General features: G+C 46.0%; 1 protein-coding gene across 3 annotated transcripts in view; it reads right to left on the bottom strand.

The window, feature by feature from the left end:
• The window catches only part of FSTL5 (follistatin like 5), an 816421-nt gene that overhangs the window by 168381 nt on the left and 631257 nt on the right, over nucleotides 1–16783 (bottom strand). For all 3 annotated transcript variants that reach the window (XM_075612304.1, XM_075612322.1, XM_075612313.1), the window contains one exon: nucleotides 1233–1394. In XM_075612304.1, the coding sequence (XP_075468419.1) occupies nucleotides 1233–1394 (162 nt within the window). The remainder of the gene's footprint in view (nucleotides 1–1232; nucleotides 1395–16783) is intronic.

The following is a 16783-nucleotide window of genomic DNA, read 5'->3' as shown; positions in this document are numbered from 1 at the left end:
AGGGTCCAATTGTTTCACTTGAGGTTTGCAAACCTGTCTACACACTCACAATTAGAGTTTTTTTTATGTCTGTCTGCCTGTCTATCTATGCTAAAACAATAGCATGTTGAAAAGTGCAATGTATGCTGTCATGTGCAATTGAAGTTTATAATATTGAATTACTGTACATACCTACTGTATCTCCACTCCTCTATTTTAATTGTATATGATTTTGAACCATGTATTTTTGTATTATTGAATTTTTGAAAATGATTAAGTTGTAATTAAGAGTGCTGTCAGGGTCTACTAGACATCCTGCTAATAGCCATAGTTCCTTTCTCTGTCCACCGGGTGCGCACTGGTTTCTGTCTGCTCTGGGGTTCCTCTGTCTGTCAGTCTCCTCTTGTTGCTCCTGTTCTCTGTCCTTATAGTTTCTAGTTTCCAGTTCCTACCTTGCCTTTTTTTAGTGATCTTAACTCTTACTGCTGCTGCCCTGATCTGACCTGTTCCCTGTATCCTGTAGTCCTGATTACTTATTAAAGGCCCTTTCTATTGAACTAAATTGCCCCAGTCTGTTTCCTGCTAGCAAGTCTCAGTTCTGTTAATGCTCCCTAGTCTCAATTCCTGCTCCCCTGCTCCCCTGCTCTGCATCTACTTTCCTGTTACCGACCCCTGCCTTGACCCTGCCTATCCTGCTCGCTGTCTGCCACCGAACCCTTCTTGTGACCCCAACAATCCTTGCCTGCTCCCCGCTCCAGGAGTCACCACTTGACAAGTGCATTTATGGGGTACTCTTCTCTATTTTGCTCTTGTGGACTCTATAACTTTTGATACCTTGCACCACCCCATATATATTTAATTTAATTGGGGCATTATACACAATCTCAATATGCCTTGAGCACCTAGGCAATCAATTCTTGGTGTTTTCTAATACATACTTTCTACTGTATGGTAAAAAATACTTTTATGTCCCAGAAAAGATTGAGACAATGGAATCAGATGTGTACTATAGTTAAACACCATATTCACAGTGTAAGTAAAAGAAAAGTAGAAATGAAGTGCTTACAAAAACATTTGTTTTTGTCAAAGTTAAAAATGGCACACATTATCATTGTGTTTTAACAAGAAATTAAGCTTCAAATTTCAGCACCACAAAAATTATTATAAAAGAAATACTGTAGTATGCAACATATTACATGATTATACGTTTTCTCACACTAACTGTTTTACTAACTGATGGGTCATTAGCTTACCTTGCAATGTCAGCTGTTTGGATAATAGGGGAGTTATGTCCATTCCGTTCTTAAGCCAACTGAGCTGTGGCTTGGGGATACCATCAGCATGACACCTAAGGCTGGCAGTCACACCTGGTTCTTTGGCTTGACTTTCTGGGTAGACTCGAATGACAGGTGGAACTAAATGAAGAAATACATTTGTCACTTAGTATGCTGATTGTAATGTATATAAACATTTTGCAAAGCTAAGGAGATGCTGATGTTCAAATAGCATTCCAGGTTTATACAGAGGTCATTGCCCCTGTTAAGCAGAATAATGTATGAAAAAATTAGTTCCACACATTGCCATTGTTTTCAAATGTAAAACAAAATATGGATAATTGCATAAAATAAAAAAGTGGATATTTGGAGGAGATATATTTTATGTTATGTTAGCTTATGAAGAATGATAGTGGATACGGAAGGTACCTAGATTGTGACAAATTAAAAATATGTATTTTAAGACAGGTCTTGCAGATATAATAGGTAGAGAAGATGCTTGGAAATCGGAATTACAATAATAACCCCTAATCTGTTTGGGACCCAAAACATTGCACTATTCTGCATCTCCTCACAATAAAATATACCGGTACAATACTACATTGAGTTGCAAGTACTTTCAGGTACACTACCTATTCCTACAGTATATATAGTACATAGCTAAAATGGACATAATGTCAATCTTAAGTACTGTACTATACTGTAGATGATGATAGCAAGCAAAGAATGACATATGCCTCAGGCAATTTCTTATTTTTTCGGCTTAGAATAGGACATTAACATTTTAGTTACAATTTTGGGATTTACTTAATTTCTCAGTGCCCTCAGATTATACCCTCCTCCTTCTTGCCAGACACCCTAATCAACTGCATCTCTCCCATGATCAGGTACTTTTGTTATTATGAATGATTGTGTCTTTTTCTCCCCAATATTGCATACAGGTGCGCCGACGAGTATTCTAAAACTTGCCTTGGAAAATCTGGGGCTATCACCAACAAGACCCAGGTATATGCTGGGTACATGCTGGGTACATGCTGCAACATTTCAGTGACATTTCTGCAGACAGACTAGTGGCCCAACGGTCATTCAGCTTGAATGGGACTGCCAGGGAATCCTGCAGTGTTAATCCGCTGGGCCATTAGTCTGTCTGCAGAAATGTCACTGAAATGTTGCAGCATGTACCCAGCATGTACCTGGGTCTTGTTGGTGATTGCCCCAGATTTTCCAAGGCATGTTTTAGAATACTCGTCGGCGCACCTGTAGCACTATGAAATATGTTTGCCTCATAAAAAAACTGAAATCTAAAATTAACTATTGGTCCCAAAATTAAGAACTTTAATTTTGGTTAATTAAGCAATGGTTAGTATAATATAGTATGGTCCATAGCCCCCAGAAAATAATTAATCCCTCAACAGCAGAGATTTAGAGAAACAACGTATTTCATCAGGTTAATACAGTATAGGAACAAAAGCATACTGTTGAGAAAACAGTGTAATTTTGTTTTTTGGGGTGCGGTCTGAAATTATATTTTACTAAACAGTGCTTAGTGATCACTTCTGCATTTTTTTTATGTAAAGATTTGAAAAAGATCAATTCATATACAAATGTATCTAAGCATTATTGCACCCAACCAATACTCTGTTACCCTAACATACACTTAATAAGACTACTCAGAAATAATTAGGTCCAGAGGCCAAGGGCACTTACTGCCCTTACCAAAGTACAGTAAGTGCAAACAGTTTTGTAATTGCTACATATGAGGTTTGAGAAGTTTGCTTTCCGCTGAAGTTCTAACATACATACAGTACTGTATGAGGTGGTTTGTATGTTTATTGATGTAATTTCTTTATAAATATTGCTGTTTGTTCTGAACACAATTAACCTCCAGCTCTAATATATTTAAAAACATATTTTCAAGCGCAACGACAGCAAAAAAGTACATCAGTATATTGTTTGTTCATAGACAGACATCATAGACAGTACAGTATGTTTATGTTGCACCTTTAAATCTATTTCAGAAAGATCATTAGATAAATTTACAAATATGATAAAATGAATGTTCTTTAAAATAATTGAGGGTTTTGTTGCCATGATCTCCTTCTGTGGGCCCTACAGATGTTGCAAGACTTTTGTTTTCGTTACATGCAAAACCAAATGGAAATTGCCAAGAATTTCTTTGCATGTCGCGACCGCATGACCGTGGCTGCAAAAGTGTGTTTTGCGGCTGCCATAGTAATTTGCAGGAACTAGCACACTAGATGGTGCTAGTGTGTCTTTAATCTAAATTCAATGCATAGTAGTCTGTGGCTATTGTTACAGTAATGCACATTTTGAACTGTTCTGTGTGATGTTCAGTAAAGTAACCTTCTACTAATTCCCATAGACTATTTTTTAACGAAAACATCATATAAAAGACAGCCAGTCTTTATAAATTATGAAATATATGAAATATTTATTAGGTAAATGAGAGAAATAACTTTGGAATAATAAAATACTTTGGAAATTGATACAATATTTTTCCAATAATACAATCTTCCTCCAATATGCCATGGCTGTATCTTGTACAGTTTCTCCTGTCAGATAATAGAGAAGAAATAGATGCATTAATTAAATGGCTGATTTGAAGGAACAACGCTGCACATGCGAACTCGATGTACCCTGTATGCAACGCATATGCATTAAATTGAATTTCTGCACATGCGTGTTACAGATATATGCCAAGTGAATGTAACTTATACATTACCTTAAGTTTCCAATAGTGATGTTATGTCTTGCCCGATGGGGTTTACACATGAACATGTACATTGACCAACCTTCACAATCTGAAAAAGTTTGTGAGAGGAGTCAAATGTGGCACCTAGGCATTATGCTTGTGATACGGAGTGTATGATCGTACTGCCAACAGTAATGTTGAAAGGGGCAGTAGGGCCAGGCTTGGGAGGAAGTACAGTATATAGAGCTCCATCTTTGACATGTTAAGTTTTATTTGGCAGGGCCATCCAATATGATAAAGCGGAGAGGCTTTGGTCTGTACAGCAGGTGTAAGGTCAAGGGTTCAAAAGTTAATTTGTGGGTCCTCAGCATATGAGTAAAGTTTGAACCCAAGAGATGTGATAAGGACAACTAGAGAAAGTGTGTAAAGAGAAAATAAGAGGTCCCAGGACAGACCTCTGGGGTACATCCACAGAGAGATCAAAGGAGGATGGTATTTTTTTGCTTGCCCATTGATTGCCAATGTATGTCCCTCTAGGGCTATAGATAAATACAGTGACAAGCAATGCATTTTTTCGCAAATGCTTTTTTTAAAATTTGTTTTAAATGTATTCTTGTTTAATACTTTGTATCATTCTTGCATTTCTTTGTTGATGGTTTTTGTAATTATTGGTTATTTTTGGTGTTTTGATTTTTAATTCTTGTATTTTTTTTGCTGTTTGCTTTTATTTATTTCTAATATTTTTTTTGGTGGTTGATTTTTAATAATTGTACTATTTGGGTGTTTTCTATTTTTAATTCCTTTAATTTTTTTGGTGCTTGCTTTTTAATTGAGGTTTATTTTTGGTGTATTTCTATTGGTGATTGTTTTTGTTTTTAGGCTGACCATTTACTGTCATAGTGGTAAATCACGTCCATATTATATGGACATGATGTACCACTGTGCCAATCAATGGGTAGCAGGGGTGGAGGGGGCAGGGGTAGTTGACCCAGGGAATGTGGCTTGGTCTCTCGGGTGGGTAGCAAGAAAGGGTGGGTTAACCCCTTAATTACTATAGAGGTTACTAAGGTGATTAAGGAGTTGATACCAGAGGCCATCAGGGACCACCCGAAGGCCTCTGCACACCCAAGGGAACAACCCGCAGGCACCCTTGGACACTTACGGGGACCACCCATAGGTCCCTGGACACCAAAAGGAGGCCCCCAGACACCTGCAGGGACCACCTGGAGTCCCCCAGACAACCACAGGGACCACCCGGAGGCCCCCGGACACCAACGGGGTCCGGTGGTCCCCGTGGGCCTGCGGGTGGTCCCTGCCAGCTTCTGGTATCAATCTTGTGCAGAAAAAAATCGTTTCTACATCTTGCAATATTTTTAGCACCAAACTTTAGCTGGTGCTAAAATATTGAGAGATTTTAACAGTCGATAAGCTTATCACAGTTTTGGCTCAGGCTGTTTAAGCTCGTTAAAAAGCCATTAGTGCGCAATACTGCACTATTATCACTGCTTTGTGATTAGTAAAGGATGTAATATTGAGCAATACGGGCATTTATTATGCTTTAAACCACTTATCACTGCTTTGTGAATGAGCTTCTATGAATGTTCTCTCTTTATAAAATATACTCTGTCTATTAGATTTTTCTTTTGTTTGACTATATAGCAGTAAACAAAGTATGAACATAAAAAATAGGTTTGATTACCAGACATAGACTTATAAAATATAGAATGCAACATGTTTACAATGAATTTAAAATGTACAGTATATGGCAATTATTTTCCAATAAAGTATGAACTAGAAATCATTCATTTAATTAAAATATTAAATATTAATTATTTCCTTTTTATAAAATTATTATTTTTCCCTTAAAAAAAAAAATTATACTTCCAAATATTCTGTCAAACTAATTCTTAATGATATTAAAACATTTGCAAATGGTTGGAAAGACGTTCCATTACATTTATAAAATTAAATTGTATTTGGGAGATGGGAAACGTGTCAACCATTTTAATTATTGTACTATATTAATATGTTAGTTAGGCAGCAATAGGTTTATCCAATGCATATGTACAGTCGGCTGATTAAAGAGACCAAAGTTACAGAGGAAGCAGAAACCTATGTGAAATATGTAGTGTGACGATCATCTTCAAGTGGACTAACACACAGAGTGAGGAGTGATGACGTCAGACATTGAGCACCGATGAGAGCTCACAGATCAGATGGATGCCAGGAGTTGTGCTAGAAAGCGGCCTCCTAGCCTTCGGCGTTGGCGACACCTGTCCGGGGGGCCAGGCTCCACCTCTTTGGCCCGGCCCCTCTCCTCGCTCTCCTCCCCATCAGTACAGAACAGCGTGGCGCCAGGAAGGAGGGGTCCGGAGAGTGGCAACATGACAGCGCTATTTAAAGCCCGGCTGGCGGGAGTGCGATCTGTTTGCTGCTCGCCAGCTACAGTAGTTTTGCTGTTGGGGTATAGGGTATCTTTGAGGAGGCATGGTGGCCCAGCGGCCTGGTCCCCCGGCTTGCACAGCTCTCTCCCCCCCCCCTCAGTTTCTTTGATAAATTGCGGTCTTATGTTGTTAATGCCTGGTTACCGTTTGTTGCATGGGTTAGTGGAATAGGAGAGGGGAGCTGGCAGCGGTGTGGAGACAACGTGGCCCAGTGGCCTGGTCCCCCGGCTGGGACATCAGCATGCATGCAACATTCTCCCCTCCTGGGACGTTAGATAGGCGCGTTCCAGCTTGCAGCAGCCCGTGTGGTGCAGTCCTCTGGGGGCACTTCCCTCCCGGCTATCTACCTCCATTAACTGCCTCGCTGCACGTGTGGGAGAGCTCTAGCCGGGGGGAGGGGAGGTGCTCCAGTGCAGTGCCATCCTCTCCTTCCGGCGCTTCCCTGTTGGTCTCCGCTTCCTGCCCCAGTGCACCCTCCCCCCGGTGATCGCCGATAACAGTGGGAGATGCACATACCTGACTGCATGCTACGGCTGGAGGAGAGTCCAGGGGGGGGACACCCACAGGCCTGCAGTACCAATTCTGTGCCCCCCCCCCAATTAATGTCAAAACACATACATACTTATAAAGAAATAACCCCCCCCCCTAACACATACAGTATAATGGGCTCATCGGACATGCTGGGGTGGCCGATCGGGGGGCTCTGGGACAGTGTAGCCTCAGCCAGTTTTGGCACACCAGTTTCAGCCCCTCTGGTGTGCTTCCCTCCCAGTGCGCCCTGATGGATGGCACTACGCATGCGGGCAGTCTGACCTGGAGGCCATCCCTCCTCCTGGTGCTTCGGGTTTGGCGTCGCTCGCATTGCTCCCTGGTCCCCATCCTCGGCTCATCGTATGCTCCGGCTGGAGGTCCTGCGGGGCTGCTGGGTGGTGCTGTGGGGAGGGAATAGATGGTCTCCGGTGCTATGGGGCTGTGGCCTGTCCAGTGCCAGGTGGGGGGTGCTCCGCCGCGCATGTTTTCCCAGTGCTGCCACGGTTTGGCGGATATCCTCCTATGAGGGCCGGTCCTCCTCCGGCTCTTTCCCTGCTTCCTGCTGTCAATGGCAGTGCACTCTGATGCGGTCCTGGGGTAATTTGGGGAAAAATAGTAAACTCCAGCCGGGCACACTGGGGCAGTTTGGTTCCCAATCCACCCTCCTGCTCTGGTTACCATTTGACTGGGGAAGAGAGGGGAGCTGACAGCATCATGTGGACAACGTGGCCCGGCGGCCTGGTCCCCCGGCGAGGACAGTAGCTCATGTGCAACCTTTCCCCCTCCTGTCAGAGCACTACGGCTTTCTCCCCTCTGGGAGGCACGATTGTCGTGCTCCAGCTGGCAGCAGCCCACATGCTCCCCAGAAGGAAGGGAGGTCTCTCGGCACTTCCCTATCCCCCAACACAACACATACAATGCACGCTGTTGGCAAATACATTTTTAATATGATGGTGGGTAAAATGCCTGCATGTTTTTTGTGGTGAGCTTGTTCATGGCTGTCGCGGAAGACCAGTCTTTTAACACATTTATATTTTTGGGATCATTCCCTAGGCAAAACAAGATGGTAAACCCGCGTACACACAATGAAATACAAAATACAGACGGAATATACACACTTTCTGGGGTTTGGGGGTTAAAAATAGACTTTCCAATTTGCAGGGTGCGTACTTTAGCAAAATGCTTTCCCTGTTCACTCCACGTCACTGAAATAAGCCTGGAACAAGCAACATTATTCCTCAGAACTGGTCCTCAGCCAGGCTTAGGATTCCCTGCCACCTCAATACCAAGTGCTTTGCTATTGCAAGCAAAACACCTGGAAACCCCTACCAAGATTACCTGTAAGTCTAAAGACAAAGAGAGAGAGAGAGCTCTGAGTGTGGAAGCCTCTTTCATAGACTTCTGTGTCCTATGTTTAACATGGACAGGGACTTTCCCCCACTCAGAGCGTGGGAACTTTTCCCACCAGCCAATCAGAGCGGGGCTCATCTGGCTGATGTCAGATGAAGGGCATGTCAAGCAATGCCTTACCCCCCAGCCAACTCAGCCTTACCCCCCACTAAAAAAAAGCCACTAAACAGGTCAGGTTGCTATACTTTACATGGTACTTCCATAGCCCACCCATCCTTATGTACAGATGGGTACTCACAAAGCCTACACTGTTTGCGGGGAGCCATACCGGTACCTCCGGAAAAAACAGGGACCTCCTTTTCTTTTTTCCAAATTTTTTTATTAGGCATTTAAATATTTCACATTATACAAAAAATAAACAATAATGCAGCCTAATACACTTTTTCTCCTTTTGTTGGTTAAAGAAACCGGATAGAAAGAGGAAAGCTCACCGTTCCCCTGACCCTCCAGGGGCTAGGTGGGGAGCGCGAGGATGGAAACAGAGAGTAAGAGTGGGAAAAGGGAGAGGAGGGTGGGTGGGGAGGGGGGGGGGGGTGGAGGGATACCCATTGCTTCCCGTGTCCTCAGTCTATTTTCCTTGAAACCCCTGACCTGGTTTTCCTTTCCCTTTTTTACTTTTCATGTCTGGTTTAGTGGCGTAGGGGTGCCATATGGGTTAGCCACGGATCCCATGTTTTGTTGAAAGAGTCAGTGGACCTTTTCAGAAAGGCAGATAGTTTCTCCATATTCATCACCTCCTGCACCCTATTTTTTACCGTTTGTTTTGAGGGGGGAGACACCTTCTTCCAGGCGTCCGCCACCGCACATCTAGCCGCTGTTAGAATGAAGGAGATTAATTTACTTGTTGGTCGGTCCAAGTCTTCTAAGGGCCTGGCCAACAGGTAGGTCAACGGGTCAATAGGGATTTTGAGGTCTGTGACCTCTTCTATTAATTTTTGTATAGTTCCCCAGTATTTTTTAATTTCCGGACATGTCCACCAAATATGTGCCATGTCCCCCTTTTGGCCGCAACCTCTCCAGCATAGATCGGACGCCTGGGGGTAGATTTGATTTATTCTAACTGGGGTAAGATACCAGCGAAACAGTATTTTATATATATTTTCTTTGATTGTGGTACATATGGAAGTTCCTGAGGCATTTTCCCAAATTCTTTCCCAGTCCTCTCGGTCTATAACTGTTTCCAATTCTGCTGCCCAATGCAGCATATAGTCATGTGTGGGGGCTTCTATGGCCCTTTCCAATTCTGTATAAATTTGTGTTATAAGACCTTTCTGGTGGCCTGTTTCTCTACAGAGCCGCTCCAAAACTGTGAGAGGGGGAAATTTCAACGTTGGGGATAAGGTTCGAATAAAGTGACGAATTTGTAGATACTTGAACACATCCAACCTTACTATTTCATATTTGGTTTGTAGGTTTTGATAACTCAGGAACTCTCCAATACTCAGGAGGTCAGCGACCGCTCTAATATTTTTTGCTTTGAATTGGTCCAATTGTCTGGGCTCACAGCCAGGAGGGAATTTCGGATTTTTATGAATTGGTATGAGTTGAGATTGGGGTGTAGTGAGCTTAAATTTAAATTTGCATTTCGTCCATGTCTCCCATGTGTGTCTCATTGGGCCTAACTTGAATTTACTATTCTGCATGTCTTCCCTGCTCAGGGACCAAAGGCAAGCCGGCAGTGAAGGCGTCCTGGCGTAATATGATTCTATGTCTAACCAACAGTATTGGTTTGGGTTGGCATTCCAGACTACTGCCTGTCGCAATTGGGCGGCTTGGTAGTATTTTGTGATGTCTGGAACACCAAGTCCTCCTCTCCCCCTTGATGCCAAAAGAACTGTCCTGGTGATTCTGGGTTTCTTACCCTGCCAAATAAAGTGGAAGATTAGTTTTTGAATGTTCTTTAATTCTGAGCCAGGGATGTGGACCGGAAGAGTCTGGAAGTAATATAATAATCTAGGGAGTATGTTCATTTTAACTGATATCATCCTCCCGATCCATGATATCTGATATCCTCCCCATTTCTCTAGATCTTGTTTGATTTTTCGGAACAGAGTCGGGTAATTTTGTTGATATAGGGATTGGTAGTTCCTCGTTATCTTTACTCCCAGATATTTGATACTCGAGGAGCTCCAATGATAGTTAAAGTTTAATTTGAGGAGTTTCACCTCTGGCTCTGGCAGGCTTAAATTTAGTGCTTCCGATTTGTCATTATTGATTTTATAGCCTGATATATCTCCAAAGTCCCGTAACTCTTTTTGGAGGTTAGGTAGGGATATTTGAGGTTGTGTAAGGGTTAGGATGACATCATCTGCGAATAGTGATATTTTGTGCTGCCTGTGTCCAATTTCTATTCCTTTGATGTCTCTATTGGCTCTTATTGCCGATGCTAGAGGTTCTATGGTTAATGCGGAGAGGAGATAGGGGGCATCCCTGTCGAGTTCCATTAGTGATCTCAAATCTCTGGTTACTGCCCCCAGGTAGTTTTACTGTTGTGGACGGGTTTTGGTATAATCTACGGACTCCTTCTAGGTATGCGTCTTTAAATCCGTATTTACGCATAACTTGGTCCATGAATAGCCAGTCTATTCTATCGAACGCCTTCTCTGCGTCGAGGCTTAGGAGCAGTGCTTTGGTCTCTGTGAGATGGACATGTTCAATAATATCTATTATCTTCCGAGTATTGTCTGACTCCTGTCTACCTGCTATAAATCCTACTTGATCGTTATCTATTAATCTCGGTAAGATGGGGTTCAATCTATTTGCGAGTATTTTGCTATATAGTTTGAGATCACAGTTAAGCAGGGAGATTGGACGATAGCTTCGACATTGCATCGGGTCCCTGCCTTCTTTATTTATTATGGCCAGGGTGGCCAGGGACATTGACGAGGGGATTTGATTTCCTTCCATGAAGTCGTTAAATATTGTTAACAGATGTGTGGATAGTACTGGCAAGAATCTCTTATAGTAGACATTAGTGAACCCGTCGGGGCCAGGAGACTTTGTAATCTTTAGTGATTTGACCGCCTCTTCCAGTTCCTCTTTTGAGATCTCAGCGTTGAGGACTGTATTTTCCTCCTCCGTTAGTGTGGGGAGCTTACATTTATCTAAGTATTGCGCTATTAATTCAGATGCTATTGGTTCAGGGCGGCCATTTTTTGATCTTAGATTATACAGTTCAGTGTAAAATTTTGTAAATTCGGCTGCTATTTTGCTATCACTATGTTGTATCTCACCAGACCTACTCTTGATCGCCGTAATTTGGGACCGTTTATGCACCCCTCTCAATTTTGTCGCTAAAAGTCTGTCTGCCTTGTTTCCTTTGTCATAATATTGTTGGTTAGTCCATTTGAGGGCCTTCTCAACATCCTCCAGCTGGATTTGTCTAAGTTTTACTCTGGCTGTTGTCAATGTTTTATATATTTTTTTTGAGGGGTTGGCTTTATGAGATTGTTCTATTGTTTTGATATTATCCGTAAGCTCCTTTATTAGTTTTTGGCGGGCTTTTGTCCTGTGGGATGCGATAGAAATGAATTTTCCTCTAATGGTTGCCTTATGGGCTTCCCACAGGATTGCTGGTGAGGAGACGGATCCTGAGTTAAAAAAAAAGTAGTCTCGAATAGCGGCTCTAATCTCTCTTTCTATCTCAGGATGATTGAGTAATGAGTCATTTAGCCTCCATGAGTAATTTATTGTTTTTTCAAAAGGGGTTGTCAGGGTTAAGGTAATCGGGGCATGATCAGACCATGTGATTGGTCCTATGTCGGAGTCGGATCCTGCCGCCACCACATTTTTTGTGGCCAGAAAGTGGTCTATTCGAGAGTAGGTCTGGTGAGGTGCTGAGAAAAAGGTATAGTCTCTCTGGCCCTGATGTTGGGCCCTCCATATGTCCACCAATGAGAACTCGCTCAGGATTCCCCTAAACCTTTTCCCTATGATCTGGGAGGGGGTTGTACGGGGGGGACCCATTGTGGTTGATCTGTCCTCGGTAGGGTTAAGGACCATGTTTAGGTCTCCTCCCACTATCATCGATGACAGATATCCCGGGTCTATGCCCTCGAGGACATTCTTTAAAAATTCTGCTTGGTTCTCGTTCGGGGCATATACATTGATCAGAGCGATTGCTGAGCCCGCTAAGGAGCCATATACCACTAGAAATCTACCCTCTGGGTCCGCAGTTGTTTTGATATGGTTAAATGGGGTGCCCTGTCTGATCAGGACAGCAACACCTCTTTTCTTACTAGTAAACGATGTGCAAAAACACATTGGGAACACTTTTTTGAATAAATTTGGGGGGTCTTGTGATGTGAAGTGGGTCTCCTGTAGGAATATGATGTCTCCCCCAGATCTTTTCATATCTTGGAGTGCTAATCTCCTTTTTCGATTATTTTGGAGGCCTTTTACGTTGAGTGAGGTTAATTTAATTGTGGTTTGGTTAGCCATTTGGGTTCCTTTTTGGATAGTACCATAAGGCCTTCTCTTTCCCACTTGAGAGGCCATGATCTAGTAAGTCTGAGTCTGGTTTATATTTCTGTGGGTGCAGAGGTAGTGTGCTTTTTTTGGTTAGAATGGATATTTTAAGCTGAGGAGGGGGGGTGTGGGAAGGGGTAGGTGGGGGGGAGATCTGATGGGACAGGGTCAGCAGATAGAGATAGATTGTAGCAAGGCCTTCAAAAGGCCTTAACAAATTTCCGCCAGCCTTACGTACGGCCGGCATTCGGGCCAGGTGGGTCCTTTGGGGGTGGTTCCGGGTTCGTCAACCGTTGGACGTCAGAGGGGTCCAGACCCTCTATAGAATTTACTTTTACCCTTTTAGTATAGACCTTTATATGGGGGGGGGGGAAGTAAAGAAGGCGTAGGTACATTTCCAGTAACTCAAACATTTCGCATTTCAATAAAACATATATATTATAACTATGCGTTGTGAGTGTAACGTAACCACTTAAATAACAAACTAAAATAGTTTCCGTTTTCTTTTGTATGTTTGCTTCCCCTGGGTTGGGGGGAAGGGGGGGGGGGAGGTGGAGAGGGGGGGGAGGGAGAGGAGGGGGGAGGGGAGGGGGGAGGGAGAGGAGGGGGGGGGGGTGGAGGGGGGGGAGGATGGGGGGAGGGAGGGGAGGGGGGGAGGGGGTGGAGGGGGGGAGGGGAGGGGGGGAGGGGGTGGAGGGGGGGAGGGGAGGGGGGGAGGAGGGGGAGGGGGTGGGGGGGAGGGGAGGGGGGAGTGGGGGGAGGGGGGGGAAGGGAGGGGGGAGAGGGAGGGGAGGGGGAAGGGAGGAGGGGAGGGGGGATGGGGGGAGGGAGGGTGGGGAGGGGATGGGGGGGGATGGGGGTGGGAGAGGGGAATGGGGAGGGGAGGGGGAAGGGGGGAGAGGGGGGGGAGGGGGAAGGGGGGCGGGGAGGGAGGGGGGGATGGGAGAGGGGGATGGGGGGGAGGGGGAAGGAGGGGAGGGGGAGGGGGGATGGGGGGAGGGAGGGGGGGATGGGGGGGAGGGGGGGAAAGGGGGAGGGGGGAGGGGAGGGTCCAGGTGCAGTTCAAGTATTTCAAACATTTCACTTCACATTTTTTGTGTGACACAGCTATTATGCAACTCTGCGCAGAGAATATTTTTTAAACAGTTCTGTGACCGTGCAAGATAAGTTCGACTTTCTTTTGCATGTTTGTTTCCTTTAGTGTTTTTTTCCTTCAATTACCTTTGCATTTAGGCGAAGTACTTGGTAGGTTTGCTAACAAGGGTGGGGGGAGGGGAATGGGGAGGGAAGGGAGGGGAGGGGGACAGTTGTGGGAAAGGGGGGGGGACGGTTGTGGGGGGGGGGAGAGAGGGGAGGGAGGAAGGAGGGGGGGGCCTAGGTGCAATTCAAACATTTCAAACATTTCACATTACAACTTTAAGAGGGAGTCCCAGTCCTATCTCAGGCACTCTCACCCCTCTAGGCTTTTGTATAGTTCAGGATCAGAGGGCGCTTCCATGTCAATTCCTTGCGCTCTGGTCCTAACCCGTGGGAGGTGGGGGAATGCGAGGTAGGGTCGGAGGGGGGGTGGAGAAAGTGTGTGTGGGGGGTGGGGGTGTGGGGGTATGTGTGAGGGAGGGGGATGGGGGGAGGGGGAAAAAAAAGAAGGGGGGGGGGGAAGGGGAGGGGGGTGGGAAGGAGTTGCGTGTCAGGGTTGCAGGGAGGGGGGGATAGAAAAAAAGGGGGGGAGGGGGAAGCAAGGTATTAAGTGAGATATAGCAGTTGTATTATATCAATCTACTCACGGCCTCCAGAACATCACTATTAACTTATAGATTTAAGTTTTTTGGGCTCAGTCTGGGTGGTCCGTCTTCCCGGCGCCCTAATCGCCCCTGGTCTCGCAGATTGGGTGGTCCTCTACGGTCCTGAGATCCGTGGTTCGTTTGCGGAAGGGCTGGATGCCGACAGCGACCCCCCCCCCCCCCGAATCCAGAGCTCTGCTCTACAGGACCGAGAAAAGCCGGCAAAAGGAGGGGGAGAGGGAGGTCACGCTTAAAGCGGGACCGAAAAGCTGGAGATTGAGGCTGGTGGGAGCAAAACCGGGATCCAAATTCCCCACATGCTCCGGTATTAGAAGATCAGCGATCCCGTTGCTCCGAGTTTGGTGGGTCGGTCGGTTTCCCGGTCTTATTGGCGGCAGACGAGATCCTCTCTGGAGTCATCGCGGGAGTAGACGACTCGCGATCTGATGTGAAGGGCGGTGTTCTGTGTCAGCTCATCATGGAAGTTGGCGGCTTACTTCTTGGAACGGTTCCGGTCCGATGGGATGTATTTACAGGTGAGTAGAGGCGCCCCCCTCCTCAAGGTCCCCCCGGAGTCATCGCGGGAGCAGGCGCCTCGCAACCTCACATTAGGAGTGGTGGCTGGCGCCGGTTTACCAGGCGGGTCCGCAGCCCGCTCTCCAGTGTGGCCCCGGACCGACAAGGCAAACGGGGGCACTCTCCCCCCTTCGGGTCTTGTCCGGGGGGATCCGTCTGAGTGCCGCGGCAATTGTTATTTTTCTTTAGGGTGCTGGGCCGCAATCCTCTCCGATGTTCGGGGAGGGTCTAATGATGTATTTTCAGCGTCTGAGTTGGTCGCCAGCCACGCTTGCGGTGGGGTTAGACCTAGCGCTTTTGCGAAGGGGGCCATGTCCACAGGGTATTTCATGAACAGGAATTTCCCATTCCTGTTGACTGTAAGCCTAAAAGGGAATCCCCATCTGTATTGGATTCCTTTCTTGCGGAGAAGATTAGTTAGGGGTTTTAATTCACGTCTGCGGTCTCTCGTTGCTTTTGACAAGTCGTTATAGACTTGGAGGGTTTCATTCTGGAAAGATATTTCACCCATGTCCCGGCAGGCCGCGATTATTTTTTCTTTTGATGTATATTTATGCATCTTTATTATGATATCCCTTCGCCGCCTCGGGTCATCTGATTTAGGTCCAAGGGCACGATGAGCCCTATCCATTTCGAGCTCTTTCTCCTCCAGCTCCCCGCATACCGAATTAAATAGCTCCATGAGGTATGGTCGGAGTTGATCTTGTGTGACCGACTCCGGCACGTTCCGGACGCGGATGTTTTGGCGCCGGTCACGATTTTCTTGCTCTTCCATACTTTCTTTAAGGAGGGTTATCTCCTCTCCTAGACGGCCTATCTCCTCGTCGGCTTCACTCTGTCTTTGTTGGGACTCGGTGAGTTTTTTCTCCAGGGTAGCTGTTTTCTCTGTCAGCCCTGAAATCTCCCTCCTTATGTCGCTCACTGCGGTTCTGAGCTCAGTTTGAAAGGAGGATTGGAGCGTAGTTGATATCCCCGCTAGCAATTCTTCTAGGTATGCCCTGGTGATGGGTTGATCAGGGCTTGCTGGGGGGCGATCTCTTGTCTGGGATTTTTTCCCTGTTTGCGCCGTGGCACCATGCGGTCGGCCGCCATCTTGGAGCTCCATCGTGCTGTCTTTGGTCCGTTGCGGCGGAGAAAAGTATCTGGCAACTCCTTGATTGCTCGTTTTTTTGGCTTTTGACATCGCTCAACTGTTTAGCTATCTGGGGGTGTAAATGTTACCCGGCAATTTTGGGAAAGAATGAGGGTTTTTGCGTTTTTTAATGCGCGGGTCTATGGAGCTCCTCTTCTACCCGTCCATACCGGGTGACGTCACCGGAAGTCCCCCCAAGGACCTCCTTTTCTAAGTATACTAGAACACATTTCACCATACACTACCGACACACTTTATTGAAGTGTGGTCGGTACCGCAAGCCGGGAAATCTCCCGGCTTGCTAGTGGCCATGACGCGCGGTCACGCGTCATCGGGAGCGTGCGCCCGCTGCACGCGTGTCCAGGGGCTCCCCGAGGGAGCCCTGGTGTCCCGCGATCGCGGGACAGCGGCAGGGGGTTCCGGGGGACCCGGCGGACCCGGCAGCGGTAGGGAGAGCGCCCCGATCGGAGGGCGCT

This window comes from Ascaphus truei, chromosome 1, assembly GCF_040206685.1.
Source record: "Ascaphus truei isolate aAscTru1 chromosome 1, aAscTru1.hap1, whole genome shotgun sequence".
Taxonomy (NCBI): Eukaryota; Metazoa; Chordata; class Amphibia; order Anura; family Ascaphidae; genus Ascaphus; species Ascaphus truei.
Note: the sequence above shows the minus strand (reverse complement) of the source record. Positions and strands in the feature narration are given on the sequence as shown.